The 23,176-nt window shown below is 44.7% G+C and overlaps 1 protein-coding gene across 11 annotated transcripts in view; it reads left to right on the forward strand.

The window, feature by feature from the left end:
- The first annotated feature begins 12,036 nt into the window (after positions 1-12,036).
- LOC109870721 (muscleblind-like protein 2a) overlaps positions 12,037-23,176 on the forward strand; it is a 40,613-nt gene continuing 29,473 nt past the window's right edge. For 8 of the 11 annotated variants that reach the window (XM_020461338.2, XM_020461337.2, XM_020461343.2 and 5 more), the window contains exons 1-2: positions 12,043-12,215; positions 20,647-21,439. In XM_020461338.2, the coding sequence (XP_020316927.1) occupies positions 21,266-21,439 (174 nt within the window). In that variant the 5' untranslated portion in view covers positions 12,043-12,215; positions 20,647-21,265. Of the gene's footprint in view, positions 12,216-13,327; positions 13,544-20,646; positions 21,440-23,176 lie in introns of those variants that run through there. The other 3 variants (XM_020461333.2, XM_020461335.2, XM_031805706.1) reach the window with 3 other exon arrangements.

Raw genomic sequence — 23,176 nt, forward strand, 5'->3', positions numbered from 1 at the left:
GGTATCCCAGGACTGTGAGTAGTCAGGCATAGACCCACTAGGGGGAGTAGGTAGCCCAGGACTGTGAGTAGCCAGGCATAGACCCACTAAGCCCAGGACTGTGAGTAGCCAGGCATAGACCCACTAGGGGGAGTAGGTATCCCAGGACTGTGAGTAGCCAGGCATAGACCCACTAGGGGGAGTAGGTATCCCAGGACTGTGAGTAGCCAGGCAGAGACCCACTAGGGGGAGTAGGTAGCCCAGGACTGTGAGTAGCCAGGCAGAGACCCACTAGGGGGAGTAGGTAGCCCAGGACTGTGAGTAGCCAGGCATAGACACACTAGGGGGAGTAGGTATCCCAGGACTGTGAGTAGCCAGGCATAGACCCACTAGGGGGAGTAGGTAGCCCAGGACTGTGAGTAGCCAGGCATAGACCCACTAGGGGGAGTAGGTAGCCCAGGACTGTGAGTAGCCAGGCATAGACCCACTAAGCCCAGGACTGTGAGTAGCCAGGCAGAGACCCACTAGGGGGAGTAGGTAGCCCAGGACTGTGAGTAGCCAGGCATAGACCCACTAAGCCCAGGACTGTGAGTAGCCAGGCATAGACCCACTAGGGGGAGTAGGTAGCCCAGGACTGTGAGTAGCCAGGCAGAGACCCACTAGGGGGAGTAGGTATCCCAGGACTGTGAGTAGCCAGGCATAGACACACTAGGGGGAGTAGGTATCCCAGGACTGTGAGTAGCCAGGCATAGACACACTAGGGGGAGTAGGTATCCCAGGACTGTGAGTAGCCAGGCATAGACCCACTAGGGGGAGTATGTAGCCCAGGACTGTGAGTAGCCAGGCATAGACCCACTAGGGGGAGTAGGTATCCCAGGACTGTGAGTAGCCAGGCATAGACCCACTAAGCCCAGGACTGTGAGTAGCCAGGCATAGACCCACTAGGGGGAGTAGGTATCCCAGGACTGTGAGTAGTCAGGCATAGACCCACTAGGGGGAGTAGGTAGCCCAGGACTGTGAGTAGCCAGGCATAGACCCACTAAGCCCAGGACTGTGAGTAGCCAGGCATAGACCCACTAGGGGGAGTAGGTATCCCAGGACTGTGAGTAGCCAGGCATAGACCCACTAGGGGGAGTATGTAGCCCAGGACTGTGAGTAGCCAGGCATAGACCCACTAGGGGGAGTAGGTATCCCAGGACTGTGAGTAGCCAGGCATAGACCCACTAGGGGGAGTAGGTATCCCAGGACTGTGAGTAGCCAGGCATAGACCCACTAGGGGGAGTAGGTATCCCAGGACTGTGAGTAGCCAGGCATAGACCCACTAGGGGGAGTATGTAGCCCAGGACTGTGAGTAGCCAGGCATAGACCCACTAGGGGGAGTAGGTATCCCAGGACTGTGAGTCGCCAGGCATAGACCCACTAGAGGGAGTAGGTATCCCAGGACTGTGAGTAGCCAGGCATAGACCCACTAGGGGGAGTATGTAGCCCAGGACTGTGAGTAGCCAGGCATAGACCCACTAGGGGGAGTAGGTATCCCAGGACTGTGAGTAGCCAGGCATAGACCCACTAGGGGGAGTAGGTATCCCAGGACTGTGAGTAGCCAGGCATAGACCCACTAGGGGGAGTAGGTATCCCAGGACTGTGAGTAGCCAGGCATAGACCCACTAGGGGGAGTAGGTATCCCAGGACTGTGAGTAGCCAGGCATAGACCCACTAGGGGGAGTATGTAGCCCAGGACTGTGAGTAGCCAGGCATAGACCCACTAGGGGGAGTAGGTATCCCAGGACTGTGAGTAGCCAGGCATAGACCCACTAGGGGGAGTAGGTATCCCAGGACTGTGAGTAGCCAGGCATAGACCCACTAGGGGGAGTATGTAGCCCAGGACTGTGAGTAGCCAGGCATAGACCCACTAGGGGGAGTAGGTATCCCAGGACTGTGAGTAGCCAGGCATAGACCCACTAGGGGGAGTAGGTATCCCAGGACTGTGAGTAGCCAGGCATAGACCCACTAGGGGGAGTAGGTATCCCAGGACTGTGAGTAGCCAGGCATAGACCCACTAGGGGGAGTATGTAGCCCAGGACTGTGAGTAGCCAGGCATAGACCCACTAGGGGGAGTATGTAGCCCAGGACTGTGAGTAGCCAGGCATAGACCCACTAGGGGGAGTAGGTATCCCAGGACTGTGAGTAGCCAGGCATAGACCCACTAGGGGGAGTAGGTATCCCAGGACTGTGAGTAGCCAGGCATAGACCCACTAGGGGGAGTAGGTATCCCAGGACTGTGAGTAGCCAGGCATAGACCCACTAGGGGGAGTATGTATCCCAGGACTGTGAGTAGCCAGGCATAGACCCACTAGGGGGAGTAGGTATCCCAGGACTGTGAGTCGCCAGGCATAGACCCACTAGAGGGAGTAGGTATCCCAGGACTGTGAGTAGCCAGGCATAGACCCACTAGGGGGAGTATGTAGCCCAGGACTGTGAGTAGCCAGGCATAGACCCACTAGGGGGAGTAGGTATCCCAGGACTGTGAGTAGCCAGGCATAGACCCACTAGGGGGAGTAGGTATCCCAGGACTGTGAGTAGCCAGGCATAGACCCACTAGGGGGAGTAGGTATCCCAGGACTGTGAGTAGCCAGGCATAGACCCACTAGGGGGAGTAGGTATCCCAGGACTGTGAGTAGCCAGGCATAGACCCACTAGGGGGAGTATGTAGCCCAGGACTGTGAGTAGCCAGGCATAGACCCACTAGGGGGAGTAGGTATCCCAGGACTGTGAGTAGCCAGGCATAGACCCACTAGGGGGAGTAGGTATCCCAGGACTGTGAGTAGCCAGGCATAGACCCACTAGGGGGAGTATGTAGCCCAGGACTGTGAGTAGCCAGGCATAGACCCACTAGGGGGAGTAGGTATCCCAGGACTGTGAGTAGCCAGGCATAGACCCACTAGGGGGAGTAGGTATCCCAGGACTGTGAGTAGCCAGGCATAGACCCACTAGGGGGAGTAGGTATCCCAGGACTGTGAGTAGCCAGGCATAGACCCACTAGGGGGAGTATGTAGCCCAGGACTGTGAGTAGCCAGGCATAGACCCACTAGGGGGAGTAGGTATCCCAGGACTGTGAGTAGCCAGGCCTAGACCCACTAGGGGGAGTAGGTAGCCCAGGACTGTGAGTAGCCAGGCAAAGACCCACTAGGGGGAGTAGGTAGCCCAGGACTGTGAGTAGCCAGGCATAGACCCACTAGGGGGAGTAGGTATCCCAGGACTGTGAGTAGCCAGGCATAGACCCACTAGGGGGAGTAGGTATCCCAGGAATGTGAGTAGCCAGGCATAGACCCACTAGGGGGAGTAGGTAGCCCAGGACTGTGAGTAGCCAGGCATAGACCCACTAGGGGGAGTAGGTATCCCAGGACTGTGAGTAGCCAGGCATAGACCCACTAGGGGGAGTAGGTATCCCAGGACTGTGAGTAGCCAGGCAAAGACCCACTAGGGGGAGTATGTAGCCCAGGACTGTGAGTAGCCAGGCATAGACCCACTAGGGGGAGTAGGTATCCCAGGACTGTGAGTAGCCAGGCAAAGACCCACTAGGGGGAGTAGGTATCCCAGGACTGTGAGTAGCCAGGCATAGACCCACTAGGGGGAGTAGGTATCCCAGGACTGTGAGTAGCCAGGCAAAGACCCACTAGGGGGAGTAGGTATCCCAGGACTGTGAGTAGCCAGGCATAGACCCACTAGGGGGAGTAGGTATCCCAGGACTGTGAGTAGCCAGGCAAAGACCCACTAGGGGGAGTAGGTATCCCAGGACTGTGAGTAGCCAGGCAAAGACCCACACCTCTTCGTGATCATTACTAGCTAAATCTAAACTTGACCGTCATTGTAAATAAGAATTGTTCTTAATAAAGCTTAATTAAAAATAATACATACATAAATTACATTCTCAGTCTTCTCCACAGTGGTCATGTAGACCATGGTTGTAATCTCCAATATAGATATGAACCATACAGCCGAGTAGTCTATGACAGCCCAGCTCTTCCTCTGTACCTGGGCTGCCCTCAGCGGGAGGACCATGGCCACATAGTGGAACTCACTCAGGTAGGTGAGGAAGAGAATGCTGCCGTACAGGTTGAAGTAGGAGCTTAAGCCTTCAAAAATTTTCCAAGTTGACAATTCCACGATGCTGTGCGGCTTACAGTAATGTACTGTTAAACCTAAATGTATTTGAAATGTATGGAATCATTTACTGTTTACCCCTAAAATCACCCAGAGTACATGGCCTTTTATGGCAATTTACCGTAAATAATTAATACAGTACTTTACTGTTTGTTTTATTGTATAATACTGTCAAAACAACAATAACGTTTTACACTGTACTAATGAAACCAAATAGTCCAATTTACTTTTACCTGTTTTGTCGCCGAGGATGCTGCCATACAGGTTAAAGCACAGGTTGAAGTGAGAGCTAAAGCAGACAATGGGACACATGACGTCGCCCATGATCCAGTCGTCCTGGATGTAGTGGTGGACCAGGAAGGACGTACAGGAGGTCTGCAACGGCAAGGTTCACCATGCTGCTGCTCTTCCATGGCCGCAACCTGACCACGTAGATAATGATTGAGGTGATGTTTCCAACAAGCCACAATACAAAAGATGATCCCATATGTGACCGGGAGATAGTACCTCCTACTGTACTCATCAACTGGGAAACAGTCAGTGGCCTCACTGTTCACTTTTTTCTCTAGACATGGTTGTGTTGTAATATTCAACAAATTGACCTAAGACACAAGTAGAGAGACAATTTGTGTATAAAGTTATCCCATTAAAAAATGACTAGTTGAATTTGTCCATGTGGTTTAAGAATGTGTTTATTCCCACCATAAACTGCGGAGTTTCTCCAGTTCCCGTCTGTCACTCCTGAATTTCCTGAATCTTCAGGCAGCAGTCAGTTTTAAGAGCATCCCAGAGCCCTCCCACACAGAATTAGTGCCACTGCCTACCAACAGAGGAAGTAGTACACCCATTGGAGTCAAACAGCAAATTGTAACAGGTTTAAAGTTCTCAAATGTGTACTCAAACTAATCAGGCATGTAGTTAGATTTTGGTATTTTATATCACTTCTAGAGAGGCCTTATCAAAGGTCAAAGGACATGAAAAATACTCAACCATTGAAGGTATAAGACTGCCACTGTTCCCTGTACACATTACATTTTTTGGGGTCACTATTACCACATATCAGTTCAATTGGTACAGCACTCTCATTAATGTCTGGCACAAATGTAGCCTATTACAAAGGTACTCCCCCAAATATTTAAATTAGCCAGAAACAACAATACCATGTAATTTAGTAAATCATAGGAATGTTGTACACACCTTGTTTGGTTCACTTCGGACCTTGATGTCTCTCAATCCTATTACTCAAGTATTGTTTGAAAAAATTCCAAGTTGACAATCCCACAATGCTGTGCGGTTACAGTAATGTACTGTTAAACAAAAGTTTCTTTGAAATGTATGGTATCATTTACTGTTTACGGCTAAAATCACCCAGAGTGCATTGCCTTTTAACGGCAATTTACCGTAAATAATTAATATGGTACTTTACTGTTCATTTTATTGTCTAATACTGTCAAAACAATAATAAAGTTTTACACTGTACTAATGAAACCAAATAGTCCAACTTACTTTTACATGTTTTATTGCCGATACACAAGTGCTAAACTGTAGTTGTTGTTTAAGCAAAGCCTGCAGTATTGGGATTTGATAAGAATTCAGACTTCTCCGAACCTACATACTTGAAAGATGTGTCATGTATCCCTCTGCTTGACCAAGGACACAAGTGGCAGACACACTCCATCTCCAGGTTATTGTTCAACTATTGACCACACACTAATGGTCACGTAGAATGTCCTTTCATTTCCTTATTAGAATACCACGGAAACAAGCCATCAATGGTCCTCTGAATCGTCCTTTGACACAAAAGGAATAGTGATGGGACATACCTCTGGGACATTTCAATAAAAATGTTATAATAGAAAGTAAACTTTCAAATAACTTGATAGAAAGCATTCCACGGTGATTATGAATGATTCTCCAGTGGTGGTCCAGTTTCTTGTGTAGTCCTAAAAAACAGACAGGGGGAGAGTGACATCTAGCGGCCATAAGCTGAAATTGCATCTGTTTGCGATATAATTAATACAGTATGATTATAATTTGATATTTTCAATACACTAAGCCAAAATATGTTTTATTCATTTGTTTTTTTAAATACATTTTTAGTCAAGCTATTAAGTCCGTCCCAACCCATTTTTGTACAAATATTAGTACCTTACATTCTTGCAATAATAAAGTATAACGCAAAATTGCATCTACATGTGATTGATGTATGGGACAAATTCTGAAGATATCGTTGACTACATTTTTGACAGTTTTTAACCATATTCACTACACTGTACAAATATAACAAATATATTGTTGTCAACTTGTCAATAAGAAAGTGATCCTTTTTTACCACTAAATGGGGCATAATATCAGAAACTGATTCTGAAGAGAATAGCACTATAATTGTATTGTAGTTTATGAAATTAATATTAGGTTAAAATTTGACAGTATAATAAAATCATATAATGTTTTTTCCTCTCATCTGATAAGTATCAAACAGTACAAGATAGACAGTGAAGATGAGGAAGTGTGTATAACAGACAATGACTAGTAGGTAGATGGATGAAGTGATATTCATGGCTGTGCAGACTGGCACCGACAAGTGTAGGAGGGACGTGGGCACTGACCAGCCATCACTTTCACATTGACCTTCTACCCACCTTCCCGTTGGCTCCGGATAAATGAGAAGTTCTGATACACAAACTGGAGAGGTACTGTCTCTCTCATTTCCTGTTTCTATTTCTATGTTCAGTACTTTTCCCCTTATCTATAGCATTCTATTTCTGTGTGCAGTACTTCTTCCCTCATCTATAGCATTCTATTTCTGTGTGCAGCACTTCTTTCCTCATCTATAGCATTCTATTTCTGTGTGCAGCACTTCTTCCCTCATCTATAGCATTCTATTTCTGTGTGCAGTACTTCTTCCCTCATCTATAGCATTCTATTTCTGTGTGCAGCACTTCTTCCCTTATCTATAGCATTCTATTTCTGTGTGCAGTACTTCTTCCCTCATCTATAGCATTCTATTTCTGTGTGCAGTACTTCTTCCCTCATCTCTAGCATTCTGTGTATCTCACTCTCATTCTCTCACACAAATAAACACAAGGAGGCAAACAGGTTTGAATAGGCTTTATAGAACCTTACCCTTATCCAGTAATTTTGTCTCTGAGTTGTATTGCTTTAATTACTCTGAACGTATTGATTTAGCACATTGACTGTAAATATTTTCAGCAACTGAACTGAGAGAAATAATGATTAAGTCCAAATACATCCAGCACAACAGTGACTGCTGTTGGAATAGAGAGTGCCTCAGGGTTGCTGTAATACAACAGAGTGTAGGCTACTATCAAACTAGTATTAACAAATGACCTAAATAATAATAATAAAAATAATAATATATGTGTGTTGGTATGCGTGGATGCCAGAGAAGGTTGGTAATCATCATTATTAGGGTAGGAAAAGTTTTAGAATAACCACTTTTTCAAAAATATTTTTTTGGGGGGGGTTTGGAACATTTAATGACAAAAATGTATTGATTGCACTATTTTACCATTTTTTATCTTATAAATGAGCTCATAGATTCCAATATAGTGCACAGAGGAGGATAAATCAGTTTGATGCCTCAACAAAGTCAACTGTTTTCACTCTCATATTGTCTCTTCTATATCTCAGTCTGTTTGACCAACCTGGTCAGCGACAGTGACATTTCTCCAGTCTAGAAGGGAGAAAGGTGGTGACCTTTCCACACACAGCTCTGATATCTCTGCTTCATTCTTTTGAAGGGGATAGTCAATGTGACAAGATCAAAGATTAGACCTCTCCTGGTGGTCAATATTGAATCCCAAAGCTACATATGACATCTGAATTAAGATTCTAATTTAGCTGACTTAGTTTTAATTTAGCTATCCTTCTCAGAGACTGACCCAGTTTAATTTAGCTATCGTGCTCAGAGACTGATCCAGTTCAATCATGTGGATTGGGATATGTGGCTTGGGATATGTTCCGCATTGCTTCCCTGTACCCTGTTGCAGGGTCTACAGTCAATCACGGATTACAAAACGAAAACCAGCCCCGTCCCGGACCAGGATGTCTTGCTCCCAGACAGACTAAATAACTTTTTTGCCCGCTTTGAGGACAACACAGTGCCACTGACACGCCCGCAACTCTCGGACTCTCCTTCACTGCAGCCGACGTGAGTAAAACATTTAAACGTGTTAACCCTTGCAAGGCTGCAGGCCCAGACGGCATCCCCAGCCGTGTCCTCAGAGCATGCGCAGACCAGCTGGCTGGTGTGTTTACCGACATATTCAATCAATCCTTATCCCAGTCTGCTGTTCCCACATGCTTCAAGAGGGCCAGCATTATTCCTGTTCCCAAGAAAGCTAAGGTAACTGAGCTAAACGACTACCGCCCCGTAGCACTCACTTCCGTGCTTTGAGAGACTAGTCAAGAACCATATCACCTCCACCCTACCTGACACCCTAGACCCACTCCAATTTGCTTACCACCCAAATAGGTCCACAGACGGCGCAACCACACTGCACACTGTCCTAACCCATCTGGACAAGAGGAATACTTATGTGAGAATGCTGTTCATCGTCTACAGCTCAGCATTTAACACCATAGTACCCTCCAAACTCGACCCTGGGTCTCGACCCTGCCCTGTGCAACTGGGTACTGGACTTCCTGACAGGCCGCCCCCTGGTGGTGAGGGTAGGTAACAACATCTCAACCCCGCTGATCCTCAACACTGGGGCCCCACAATGGGGCGTTCTGAGCCCTCTCCTGTACTCCCTGTTCACCCAAGACTGCGTAGCCATGCACGCCTCTAACTCAATCATTAAGTTTGCGGACGACACTACAGTGGTAGGCTTGATTACCAACAGCGACAAGACGGCCTACAGGGAGGAGGTGAGGGCCCTCGGAGTGTGGTGTCAGGAAAATAACGTCACACACAACGTCAACAAAAGGAAGGAGATGATTGTGGACTTCAGGAAACAGCAGAGGGAGCACCCCCCTATCCACATCGATGGGACAGTAGTGGAGAGGGTAGTAAGTTTTAAGTTCCTCGGCGTACACATCACAGACAAACTGAATTGGTCCACCACACAGACAGCGTCGTGAAGAAGGCGCAGCAGCTCCTCTTCAACCTCAGGAGGCTGAAGAAATTCGGCTTGTCACCAAAAGCACTCACAAACTTCTACAGATGCACAATCGAGAACGGCAACTGCTCCACCCACAACCGTAAGGCTCTCCAGAGGGTAGTGAGGTCTGCACAACGCATCACCGGGGGCAAACTACCTGCCCTCCAGGACACCTACACCACCCAATGTCACAGGAAGGCCATAAAGATCATCAAGGACAACAACCACCCGAGCCACTGCCTGTTCACCCCGCTATCATCCAGAAGGCGAGGTCAGTACAGGTGCATCAAAGCAGGGACCGAGAGACTGAAAAACAGCTTCTATCTCAAGGCCATCAGACTGTTAAACAGCCACCACTAACATTGAGTGGCTGCTGCCAACACACTGACTCAACTCCATCCACTTTAATAAGGGAACAATTGATGTAATAAATGTATCACTAGCCACTTTAATCAATGCTACTTAATATAATGTTTACATACCCTACATACTCATTTCATATGTATATACTGTACTCTATATCATCTACTGCATCTTTATGTAATACATGTATCACTAGCCACTTTAAACTATGCCACTTTGTTTACATACCCTACATTACTCATATGTATATACTGTACTTGATACCATCTACTGCATCTTGCCTATGCTGCTCTGTACCATCTCTCATTAATGTATCTTTATGTACATATTCTTTATCCCTTTACACTTGTGTGTATAAGGTAGTAGTTTTGGAATTGTTAGGTTAGATTACTCGTAGGTTACTACTGCATTGTCGGAACTAGAAGCACAAGCATTTCGCTACACTCGCATTAACATCTGCTAACCATGTGTATGTGACAAATAAATTTGATTTAATTTAATTTAGCTATCGTGCTCAGAGACTGATCCAGTTTAATTTAGCTATCGTGCTCAGAGACTGACCCAGTTTAATTTAGCTATCGTGCTCAGAGACTGACCCAGTTTAATTTAGCTATCGTGCTCAGAGACTGACCCAGTTTAATTTAGCTATCGTGCTCAGAGACTGACTCAGTTTGATTTAGGCATTATTGACTGGTAGAAGGATGGCATGAATGGAATTTCATCGTAGTAGATGACTTTAGATGACAATTTGTATCATTTGACAGTGTGTTCTGCTGCCGTTTCGTCCCCACCTCTGCTTGACAGTCACACGATTGGTGGGTTGTGGTGTGGCCAGGATAGCGAAGCTCAGTCAGCAGGCTTCCCCCACCACCAGTCTAACATTCCAGTCTGGTTATCTTTTTTTTTCCTATGCCTAGAACAATACCGGCTCATCATTCCACACATACCACTTTCAATTTAGTGGAAGGAATGTGTTTGTCTCCATAAATACCTCCATAATCCAATATTTGGCACTCAACAAACGACAGGGAAAATACATGTTATATGACAGAATACGTGGCAGGCGGTCTGTCAAAGGAGATTAAATAAATAACAAGAACGTCCTGTGACTTCCTGACTTAGAAATGGACCATCTGTGTGTAAATGTGTAAATATAACAAGCAAAGAGTCACACTAAATCAAGAGTCACACTAAATCGTCACAAGATATACTGTTCTTGGAGAAAAATGTCACAGGATTATGCAGTGTTCTACCTTGTAGAGATTTCTATAAATGCAAAAGGTTTGCTAACCGTGTGCATCATTAGTGTGTGATGTCCCCAAGAGCGATGTTATGGTTGATACATGTCCTGCAGGCATGCATGTGTATCAGAGTGGCCACACAGGGCCTAAACATGATGTCAGTGGTAAAGTTCCGGGCTGATAGATTTCATTGACCACTTCTCCTAGGTTAACAAGTTCACAATACATACTGAACACTTCCTATAGCCATTGTAGCAGATGATTTCATTAGTCAAATTTGCCTGATCGAAACTCTTTAACACATCCTCTCTGAACACGTTTAGGTTTAGGCCTAGTTATTTGTTTGCTTCTAAACTGTCCTGGTTTCAACAAGGTATAGATGGAAGTTGTATCATTGCCAATCTTCTTACTATACTATAGACAACATCCCATCAATCAACAAGGTGCAGCCTTTATCTTATCCACAGCATTCTGCCCTGGTCATTCTGCAAGGTGGCCTTGTGGTGACCTTGAGTGTAATGCAGGGTCAGGAGGATGCTTGCTGTTCATTCCCTCAGACTGTTGGTGAAAAAGAGCATCAGTAAGCATAGGATACGATTTCAACACAGATTCAGATTTAATCAGAGTGAATTGTTTTTTTCCCCATTAATTTCATAATGCCTCAATCTGTTTTGGGACAGCTTTAAAAACATCTCATAGGCCAATTGTTTTATGTTCAATATCTAGCGTTGAATTATATCACTAACAGAAGAATAACAAAAAATGAAATGTTTTCTTCCCAGAAAAAAAGGAGATGGATACTGGCTTGATTTTTTAAAACAGAAATCTTTGAATTAAAAACCTGTAATAAACTAAAAACAAAAAATCCCTGTAATTTTCCTCTCGATTCCATTGCTGTTCCCTTGGTAACAAGCAAGCCCTTGCCCTTCTGGAGCCTCCTGACATTCGCTTGGAATGTACCATTATGGCTGCTGTGGGGAGAGAGTAGATTCCCATTTCACTAATACTTTTGTTTGACCAAAAATAGGTTATTTGAAAGACAAACAATAACGTGAATTATCTATTAAACCTTCAATAAGATTCATATTTCTAACGAATCTTCCGATTTTAGTATGCATATTGGCATACTCTGCCAGAATGTTACCCTTCAAATAAATCAAACTGGCAGTCGTAGAGCGAGCTGTCAAATGCTTGTTGCTTGTGTCAAATCTGTGCTACAAAGTAACGAAGAGAAATCAAGCACCTGGTTGTTTTCCTGTTAAAGTGTCTATAGCTAGGTAATACGACAATAATTAAGTGGACCATTGAACAGCACCTTGTCCTCTTTACTTCACGTGATGACGAGGTAAGCAGGTAGAAATGCTAGCTTCACCTTGTCAGACATGTTGTCTTGCTAGCTCGCTAGCTCGCTATGCCCCCCCCCCCCCCCCCCCCCCCCCCCCCCCCCCCCCAGACGTGTTGTGTCATGTATTGCAGGTTAGTAAAAGTGAGTTCCTAATAATAGTGTTATCCCTAAGAGACTAGCTAAATTCTAGTACAGAAGCTAGCATATTCTGCTTGTCATGTTAGCGCTGGCTAGCTATCAAAGTTCCAGCTACTGTACAGTAGCTAGCTAGCTGTGACGTGTGGTGGTGAGCTCGTTCACTGACTTTGGTAGATAGCTTGTAGCCTATTTTCCTTGCTAGCTCATGATGAATACAGTAACGCTAGCTACCAATACTTCAGATACCGATACGTATTGTTTATTGTTGTTTATTGCCAGCTATAAACTCTCATTACAAGTTACTTTGATGACGTCTCTTGGTTTTGGTCTTCAAAGTGTGTGTGTGGGGGGGACTTTAAATAGAGAGAAGCTTACGTTACAATCCTTTTTCCAGTGTAAACATTTTTGGTTGTTCACCTTATGAGAAAGCACAGGATAAGCTAGTGGAGAAAGTGCTGTTATGTTAGAGTTGTTCTTGATTACACATCCAATATTTAGTTTAGTCAATTATTATGTGTATTTATGTGTAACAGTGAACAATAATGCTTCAAATCAAAGGAGGAATTATAAGACTTGGGTCTAGAGATCATCTGAGATAATCACAGGAGGTTGGTGGCACCTTAATTGGGGAGGACTGGCTCGTGGTAATGGCTGGATCGGTGTCAGTGGAATGGTATCAAATACATCAAACACATGGTTTCCATGAGCTTGATGCCATTCCATTTGCGCCGTTCCAGACATTATAATGAGCCGTCCTCCCGTCAGCAGCGTCCATTGGTAATAATGCTTATCAACAGAGCATACATGTTTGGCATCAGATCAGGGTCTGCAGCTAGCCTGGCTGTCAGTCTGAGCCTTGCAGACATTTTTTTTTTGCACAGCAAATCTGTTCCTGATATGCTATTGGCCAGAGTCTGCTGGGAGGGTCTTCCTGGAGGTTGGTGGGCAGGCAGGAAAAGGGGTGGCTGGAATTGTTTCAGCCAGAGAGTTAAGCAGACAGTCTTTTACTGCACTGTCGTGGAAAGAAAATCCCTGTCTAGGCATGGGCCTGAGCACACAGCACTGAGAGGGGAATGACTACTATTCACATGGTGATTATATCTAGGCAGAAAGTAATTAGGAGAAGTCGGACTTCTAACCCAGACTGTGGTGGATGCTAGAAAGACTGGAGAGCTCCAACACTGCATGAGGTGAGAGGATTGTTTCCCTGGCTGCTCCTGTTTTCCTGACTAGTTCATAAAGGAATTTGCTGCATTATGCTGCATACCATGCGGTGCGAGGGAGAGATAGAGGACTTCACTCGTAGAGATGGTTAGAATCTGCTTCTCTTGAAATGGCTGCTGCCTATAATGGCTGTTTATCTCAAATGTTCAAATTTAGCTGGTCAGTGTGGGGAATTTACCTCTCCCATCCTGCCAGGAAAGAACAAGGTGCTCCCTTGATGCCTGCCTGCTCTGCAACTTCCTGTGGCGTTTCACTACTTACCCAGGCTGTCTGTCCTGTGTCTGACTGACTTCAAGTGTGTGTGTGTGTGCGTGTGTTTGTACAAGGTTTGTAGGAGTGTTAAGTACAGGGTTGTGGAGGACTGAGGGCCAACACATCTCATAAGCATGATTTATTCTCTCAGGCAACAGGTGTTAACCTGCCATGAAAGCAAACACAAACAGAATACACCAAGGAAAGTACCTGGAGAAGGACTGTCACAAATAGGGACATGTAAGGTTTCCCTACTCTACATTCCCAATACAAAGTTGATTGTAGGTTGGGCTGGTGTACAGTTATTTTTTTTCTAGGGCTGGGACCTCAAGATACGATATTATCACGATTCTTGCGATTCCATACAGTATGCATTGCGATCCGATACTGCCATTTTATTGCAATTTGCTGTTCCAAACGCAGTGCTCTGTATATGTCTGCTGCAGAGAGACAAGTGAGAGTATGAGAAAATTAGTTTTGATGAGTCATGGGAATAAGTGCTGAAAACATGTTGGCTCACTTTAAAAATTAGATGGAGAACAAACTATAGGTTTAAAAATACCTGAGTTTTGGCGCAGTTACAGATGACTAGCGCTAGCTAACACTGCCTATCAAAACCAAGTATCGATATAATATCGTCCGAAATTATTTTTCGATATGTAGCTGAATCGATTCTTTCCCCATCACTAGTTTTCTCCTGTACTATAGGGTAATTATTGAAGCTAGGCTATGATATTTTTTTATTGGAAATTATTGTTGTTGCAACTTTCAATTCCATTATTTGACAGCAGTGCTGGAATGACAACTTTTTTATTTTCACTCAAAACCAGTGCTTCTAGGTTGTGCTTTTTCAAACTGTTTTGGAAGCTAAGAAAATTACAGCATACACTATAGGAAGGGTTTATTTAATGTTGCATTAGTTTGGTCTCCATGGTTACTGTAGATAAAGTAAGTACTGCTGATTCTCTCATACAGCAGTGTGATTGGAACCTTGGTAACAGTAAGAAAATTCAAGTCACGCCAGTTCAGTTGGTAGTTAAGACTATTATAATATGAAGTTCATGCTCCTGCAGACTCAGTAAATAGCTACCTGCATTGTGCCTAGCTGAAAGCTGGATGGTTTACAATAGTAACCTCTGTAATTGTTAGGCCCTAGAGCCAGTTACTCATCCCAAACAGACATAACAGGATGCCAGAGTTCACACTGACCAAACTAGCCCATCAATCCATAGATAGGCCTAGACCTAGTTTCATTTGTATACACAGCGGATAATTGGACTCCATTAACAAATTTAATGAGAAATTTGCAAAGACCTGTCACATGTTATCAAACTAGAGTCAATCTTTTCATGAGATCAGTGTTTCAGTCTGTAGGACAGTAGGCTATTTTTAAGTGATGAAGTGTCATTCTCTGGTCCATAGGATTATTTAAGGCTGTCCCTTAATTTGCATTTTACAGCTGCCTTTAGGGAATCCAGCTGCCTTTAGGGAATCCAGCTGCCTTTAGGGCATCCAGCTGCCTTTAGGGCATCCAGCTGCCTTTAGGGCATCCAGCTGCCTTTAGGGAATCCAACGGCCTTTTGGGAATCCAGCTGCCTTTTGGGAATCCAGCTGCCTTTAGGACATCCAGCTGCCTTTAGGGAATCCAGCGGCCTTTAGGGAATCCAGCTGTCTTTAGGGAATCCATCTGTCTTTAGGGCATCCAGCTGCCTTTAGGGAATCCAGCTGCCTTTAGGGAATCCAGCTGTCTTTAGGGAATCCAGCTGTCTTTAGGGAATCCAGCTGTCTTTAGGGAATCCAGCTGTCTTTAGGGCATCCCGCTGCCTTTAGGGCATCCCGCCCGCTGCCTTTAGGGAATCCAGCTGCCTTTAGGGAATCCAGCTGCCATTAGGGAATCCAGCTGCCATTAGGGCATCCTGCCTGCTGCCTTTAGGGCATCCTGCCCGCTGCCTTTAGGGAATCCAGCTGCCTTTAGGGCATCCTGCCCGCTGCCTTTAGGGAATCCAGCTGCCTTTAGGGCATCCCGCCCGCTGCCTTTAGGGAATCCAGCTGCCTTTAGGGCATCCCGCCCGCTGCCTTTAGGGAATCCAGCTGTCTTTAGGGCATCCAGCTGCCTTTAGGGAATCCAGCTGTCTTTAGGGCATCCAGCTGCCTTTAGGGCATCCCGCCTGCTGCCTTTAGGGGATAAGTATAAACACTCAAAACCAGGAGCTGAACAGAACCAGAACTACTGCAAAGCAGGATGAGCCAGGAGCAAAATAAGAGTCTCTCTCTCTCTCTCTCTCTCTCACTGACAACCTTCCAACTGAATTCACAAGTGTTGCAGTGCAGAGCCTCCCACACTGAAAATAAAGGTCAAACTATTCAGTGATACTGTTGCATTTCTGTATTTCCGTTTTGCACTGATATGTTTTGTTAATAACCGCAAAACCACACTCACTTTCTCAACAGTACAGAAAATACAGAAGACTTACCGTTTACAATAGAATAATACCTCTCACGAGAGATGCGCATGCCTACCTTCAGTTATTCCTTACAAGCTATTTAAATATCACAATTACCCCAATTATATACATTTCTGTCTATGAATTAAATTGTCTTTTTTTTCTTTTCTCCGTGACTTGGTGTCCTACTTTTTTTTTTTCCCAACCAGCGACAGCAGTTAGAATGTGAAGGATATTGTTGTTGGCACTTTAATCATGTACTTCAATTGTAAGTAGCTTAGGTGTCAATTTATTTACCTTCAAACTTTCGTTCACGATGTAGCATAAAAAATGCATTCAGTAGCATACGCTCTGGCCATGCCCCCCAAAAAATAGTCTTATCAGAAATATCATGCTGACATTGAGGCTAACATTTCCAGGATTGTATACAAAATGTATATCGTTGCCTGTGACTATTTGACTCAGGCCCAGGGACCTTTACTCTTTTTGGGCTCCTCCTGGGGTCCCCCAGCTGCTCTGGCTCCCCCCCAAGCATATTGATACATTTGTATTATTGGACTTGTTTGTTTGAATAGAAAATCTGCCGGAGATGGAGTGCACAGAATTAAAATGTCATAATTCAAAGTCTGAACACAGATTCAAGGTCAGAAGCATTAATCAGTCAAATATGTCACTCTGATTAGATGATGGCTGCTGTGTGTGAGGCTGGTGGCTGGGCTGTGGATTTATCACAGAAAACGCATGCACATCTCTTGTAATGTCAAAACAACATATCAGAGACAGGGATTTTTCTGCCATAGAAACCCTTAGGCGGATCCAAATTGTAAAACTGTTGTTTAAAAAATAAAATACATTTTTGGGAAGGAAAACACATTCAGTGTAAACCTAAATGACTAAAAGATGTACAGTGCTTTCGGAAAGGATTCAGACCCCCAGCCTTATTCTAAAATGGATTAAATCATTTTTTCCCCCTGGTAAATCTACACACAACACCCCATAATGACAAGGCAAAAACGTTTATTTAGATTTGTTTGCAAATTTATAAAAAACAAAAGCAAAAACTGCAATATCACATTTACATAAGTATTCAGACACTTAACTCAGTACTTTGTTGAAGCACCCTTGGCAGCGATTACAGCCTCGAGTCTTCTTGGGTATGACGTAACAAGCTTGGCACACCTGTATTTGTGGAGTTTCTCCCATTCTTCTCTGCAGATCCTCTCAAGTTCTGTCAGGTTGGATTGGGAGTGTCACAGCCCAGCTATTTTCAGGTCTCTCCGTAGATGTCCAATCGGGTTCAAGTCCGTGCACTTGCTGGGCCACTCAAGGATATTCAGAGACTTGTCCCGAAGCCACTCCTGCGTTGTCTTGGCGGTGTGCTTAAGGTTGTTGTCCTGTTGGAAGGTGAACCTCCGCCCCAGTATGAGGCCCTGAGCAGTCTGGAGCAGGTTTTCATCAAGGATCTCTCTGTACTTTGCTCTGTTAATCTTTCCCTCGATCCTGACTAGTCTCCCAGTCTCTGCCGCTGAAAAACATCCCCACTGCATGATGCTGCCACCACCATGCTTCACCATATTGATGGTGCCAGTTTTCCTCCAGACGTGACTCCTGGCATTCATGCAAAATAGTTCAATCTTGGTTTCATCATACCAGAGAATCTTGTTTCTCATGGTCTGAGAGGCCTTTAGGCAAACTCCAAGCGGGCTTTTCCTTTTAATGAGGAGTGGTTTCTGTCGGGCCACTCTACCATAAAGGCCTGATTGGTGGAGTGCTGCAGAGATGGGTTTTCCTTCTTGAACGTTATCCCATCTCCACGTAGGAACTCTGGAGCTCTGTCGGAGTCCTTGGTCACCTCCCTAACCCCCGATTGCTCAGTTTGGTCGGAGAGGCCAACTCTAAGAAAAGTCTTGGTGGTTCCAAACTTCTTCAATTTAAGAATGATGGAGGCCGATGTGTTCTTGGGGAACTTCAATGATGCAGAAATGTTTTGGTACCCTTCCCCAGATCTGTGCCTCGACACAATCCTGTCTCGGGGCTCTACAGACAATTTCGACTTCATGGCTTGGTTTTTGCTCTGACATGCGCTGTCAATTGTGGGACCTTATATAGACAGATGTGTGCCCTTCCAAGTCATGTCCAATCAATTGAATTTACCACAGGTGGACTCCAATCAAGTTGTAGAAACATCTCAAGGATGATCAATGGAAACAGGATGCAGCTGAGCTCAGTTTCGAGTCTCGTAGAAAAGGGTCTGAGTAAGTAAGGTATTTCTGTTTTTATTTTTTATACCTTTGCAAACATGTCTAAAAAACAGTTTTTGCTTTGTCATTATGGTGTATTGTGTGTAGATTGATGAGGATTTTCTTTTCATTTAATCAATTTTAGAATAAGGCTATAATGTAGCAAAACATGGAAAAAGTCAAGGTGTCTGAATACTTTCCGAATGCACTGTATGTAGAAAAGATAATGGACCTATATAATTATAATTTGAAATTAATTAATCTTTGAGAACTAACAATCACCAAAATAAAAGCTAGACAGTTATACAGTATTGATTTTGGTATTACGTTTGAGCAAAATAACACAAAGTGCATTGAATTGCAGGAAATTATCTTTAAAATTGCAACATTTTCTCTCAGTTCAATGGCAGAATATGTAGAATCCTTGGAAATGAGCTTTAAAACTGCAAAAATGTATCTCGGCTATGACACAAATCTGAGAATTGCAGGAAATTGGCTAAATCATTGCCGCCACGTAAAGAAAATACTGAACATGAAAAAATATTTCTGCCGAGGCGCACGTTGAAGATGGTAGAACAGTCCACATTTGCGTAATTTAATAGAAAAATCGGACAACCCCATAGTAGAATAGTTTATCTATTCACCTAGTCAGCTTGTTGTTGTTGGGTTCTATGGGAGAGAGATATTCTTCTCGTAGTTATGAATAGCATAACTTCTTGCACTTGCAAAAACAGCTGTTTTAATGGCCGTTGTTAAAAAGAGGGTGTTTCCAGCTCACCATTCCTACTTTATTTATTTCTCAACTCCTAGATAAGCGTGAACTGCGCCATTTTAAACCCAGAGTTTTTAGCAGCAGCATGGTTAAAGCATGTTACTGTTCTGCGATTAGCAGTAGGGGAGAGGGGCTACTGCCAATTGTAGGGTAACTTGGAGATACAATGCAGGGGATACAATCCCACTGCATTCTCTTGAAACAATTTTGGGGGAGTGACTTAAATTTTCATTTTTTTTGTTGAGCAAGAGTAATTGTGGCAGGCCGGGGGGGTGTGTTACCCTGGGTGGCGAGTTACCCTAACAGATAGGCCTACATTATATTCACCCTGTTTATGCAAGTTTTTGGCACATAAAATTAATTAATAGGATAATAACTAGTTAAAATATCACATTTGGGATCTGGTTAATAGAGGTCGACCGATTAATGATTTTTCAACGCCGATACCGATTATTGGAGGACCAAAAAAAGCCGATACCGAGTAATCGGTCCATTTTTATTTTATTTTATTTGTAATAATGACAATTACAACAATACTGAATGAACACTTATTTTAACTTAATATAATACATCAATAAAATCAATTTAGCCTCAAATAAATAATGAAACATGTTCAATTTGGTTTAAATAATGCAAAAACAAAGTGTTGGAGAAGAAAGTAAAAGTGCAATATGTGCCATGTAAGAAAGCTAACGTTTCAGTTCCTTGCTTAGAACATGAGAACATATGAAAGCTGGTAATAACGGAAAAATCGGCATCCAAAAATACAGATTCCCGATTGTTATAAAAACTCTAAATCGGCCCTAATTAATCGCCCATTACGATTAATCGGTCGACCCCCGATAGGGTAAATGCAGATGGGCACCCCATGCTTCAGCCTATTTATTTGTAATTTGCTGCATCAGTTGGGCTAAAGCTGATAAAGTTTATTGCTAATAGCAAACCTGATAATATGGACCATGCATAGGCTAAATACAGTGGTCCAATATGTTATAATAATTTTAACAATATATTATTGGGCTAATTTCTGGAGGTGGACATTCTATTTTAGATGGTATCAGCTTCCTTTTATTTGCATTCATTTTGTAGTATAATGTCCCTTTTAAAAAGTCAGCGGACAGAGCTTTTGAGTCCTTTCCCATACTCCCCCCTCCCCACTGCTACAGAGTAAACACTGTTATGCTGTACCCCACCCTGCTTTCACAACTGTAGCGTTGAGATTTTCTCAGTTTCATCAATTGAAAAGAGGCCATAGCAACTTGAGCAGCATAACATGAAGTAAGCCTAGAGTATAGCAATAACTATAGTATAATAAGAGCACTAATAGTATTTTAAACAAATAACTATTTTCTATCTTCCAGATCACCAACAGAAAGTGCTTTTCAAAAAACATCTCCAACTTCAACCTGCTCTCTGGTCTAAATGTGCATGGGAAGCCAACCCTCCCTTCAAGGCCAGGCCTGAGCAGTGCCGGGATACTTCAGCTGCATATCTTCAGCCGCCTCCAATTTATTTCTGAACAACTCCAGTGGCTAAGGTATCCCAAGGGGAAAGATTTACTGGAGGGGAGAACTACCAAAGCACAAATTGTGAGAAGTTGGCAAAGTCAATACCAGGCAAGTCTTCATGAATATTCTTTCAAGGAGCGCCATTGCCTCGACATACCATTAATGAGAGAGTCCTTGTCAGTGGAGGAGGATAGACACACCGTTGTGTCACAGAGCAAGCCCTCAACCCTTCCAGAGGTCTCCCATTGGTGCAAACTGATTGATGAGTGATTGCTCGTTGATCGATTAGCCTTCCTCCCAGCTGATGCAGTGAGGCCAGTCTGGTTGCTTCATATGATTTGTAAACTTTTCAAGCATTAATCAGACAGAGACAAAAGTTGTGAACTTTTTTTTAATGTGTTGCCGTTTTTTGAGTTAAGAGTCAACTCAACTGATACATTGGACTGGCAGCGTTCGATTGGAACCTCTTGACATGGCTCTCAATATATCTTCAGTAAGGGACACAAAATGGCTGACGTTGGAAGTGTGTCGGCAGTTTCAGAGAGGAACTTGCTCACGGAGTGATGAGGAATGCAAATTTGCACACCCACCAACGAGCTGCCAGGTTGAAAATGGAAGAGTTATTGCCTGCTTCGACTCGTTAAAGGTAAGGAATGTCATGCACCATTCTTCTGTTAGAATCATGACTCTGCTTTATGTGCCAGAAGACTGATATGCAGGAGCCTAAACAGATAATTACATTCTAAAGTGTTTACTGTAAGGAAATGGGGACAGAACCTGTACTGTACTGTTTATTCTAAGCAAATGTGGACATCCCACACTACTACGCCCCATGGGGTGCAGGCTATAGCCTTGTGCTAACTTCCAGTGGGATTACTGCATTCTCCCTCTCACCTGCTGCTGTGCTTGGCTGTCTGCTGCTGGGCCCGGCTGTCTGCTGCTGGGCATAGCTGTCTGCTTCTGGGCCTAGCTGTCTGCTTCTGGGCCTGGCTGTCTGCTCCTGGGCCTGGCTGTCTGCTCCTGGGCCTGGCTGTCTGCTCCTGGGCCTGGCTGTCTGCTCCTGGGCCTGGCTGTCTGCTCCTGGGCCTGGCTGTCTGCTCCTGGGCCTGGCTATCTGCGGGTGGGGCTGGCTGTCTGCGGGTGGGGCTGGCTGTCTGCGGATAGTCAAGCCCGGCGGCAGACAGCCAGCACTGTCTGTGGCTGGGCCTGGCTTTCTGCGTCTGAGCCTGTGACTGGGCTTCGCTGTCTGCTGCCGGGCCTGGCTGTCTACGGCTGGGCCTGCAGCTGGGCTTGACTGTCTGCGGATGGGGCTGATTGTCTGCGACTGTGCCTGCGGCTGGCTGTCTGCGAGTCAAGCCCAGCCACAGGCCGTCTGCGGATGCTGGGCCTGGCTGTCTGCGGGCCTGGCTGGGCCTGGCTGTCTGCTGGGCCTGGCTGTCTGCGGCTGGGGTTAATCCACAGAGAAGCTCACACTGCCACCGCTACACAATGCTGCCCACTGGATTATTCTGATGTTCAATCATCTCCTTACCTCCACTGGCCATTTTAAACATGCTGTGCCAGGGCAAAGGGCCTGGTCCCTATTGGTCAAGACTGGTGCTCAGCCAACCATCAGTAGGAATTGCTACAAAGGACCTATTTTCCAAAATGCCTCTAGGTTTTGGTCCTTTTTTGAAGGGTTTAAAAGATGGAGATAGTGTCGCAAGTCACTTTTTCTTATTGCTATGGGTGGCAGGGCAGTGGTGGCTGCTGAGGGGAGGACGGCTCATAATTATGTCCTGAGCGGAGTCAATGGAGTGGCATCAACCATGTCTTTGATGTGTTTGATACCATTCCATTGACTCCATTCCATATATTTATTATGAGCCGTCCTCCCCTCAGCAGCCTCCACTGGTGGCAGGGAATTTAGGGGCTGACTAGTTGCCCAGCCATTAATCTTATAAAGAGTCACACTGTTGCCCAAGCTCATTCAAGAACAGTTTAGGCATTGAGCTGCTTGTCCTCCAATTCTTGTATACCTACCATCCAACTCATGTGACAGCCTACTTACTGGGCCCTCTGAGACTGGAGTCATCACATCACAAGGCTGGTGATAGAACCTTGGGGGGAAGTCTACTCAGAACTTACAGATTTTTCATAACAGAGACTTGTGTGCATCTGAATTAAGTTTGAAGTGTAGGTGGACAAGGTTTACGACTGGGGACAGTATATTGAGTGTACGACTCTCGTTCCCCAATTTATTTATTTTTTCTTAAAGCTGCAGTATGTTACTTTTTAGATGATCTGAGCAAATTCACATAGAAATGTGTGTTGTAGATATGTCATTCTAATTGAAGGCAAGTCTAAGAAGTGGTAGATATGTTCTGTCTTTTACTTTTGATTT

The sequence above is a fragment of the Oncorhynchus kisutch genome, linkage group LG26 (assembly GCF_002021735.2).
Source record: "Oncorhynchus kisutch isolate 150728-3 linkage group LG26, Okis_V2, whole genome shotgun sequence".
Classification (NCBI taxonomy): domain Eukaryota; kingdom Metazoa; phylum Chordata; class Actinopteri; order Salmoniformes; family Salmonidae; genus Oncorhynchus; species Oncorhynchus kisutch.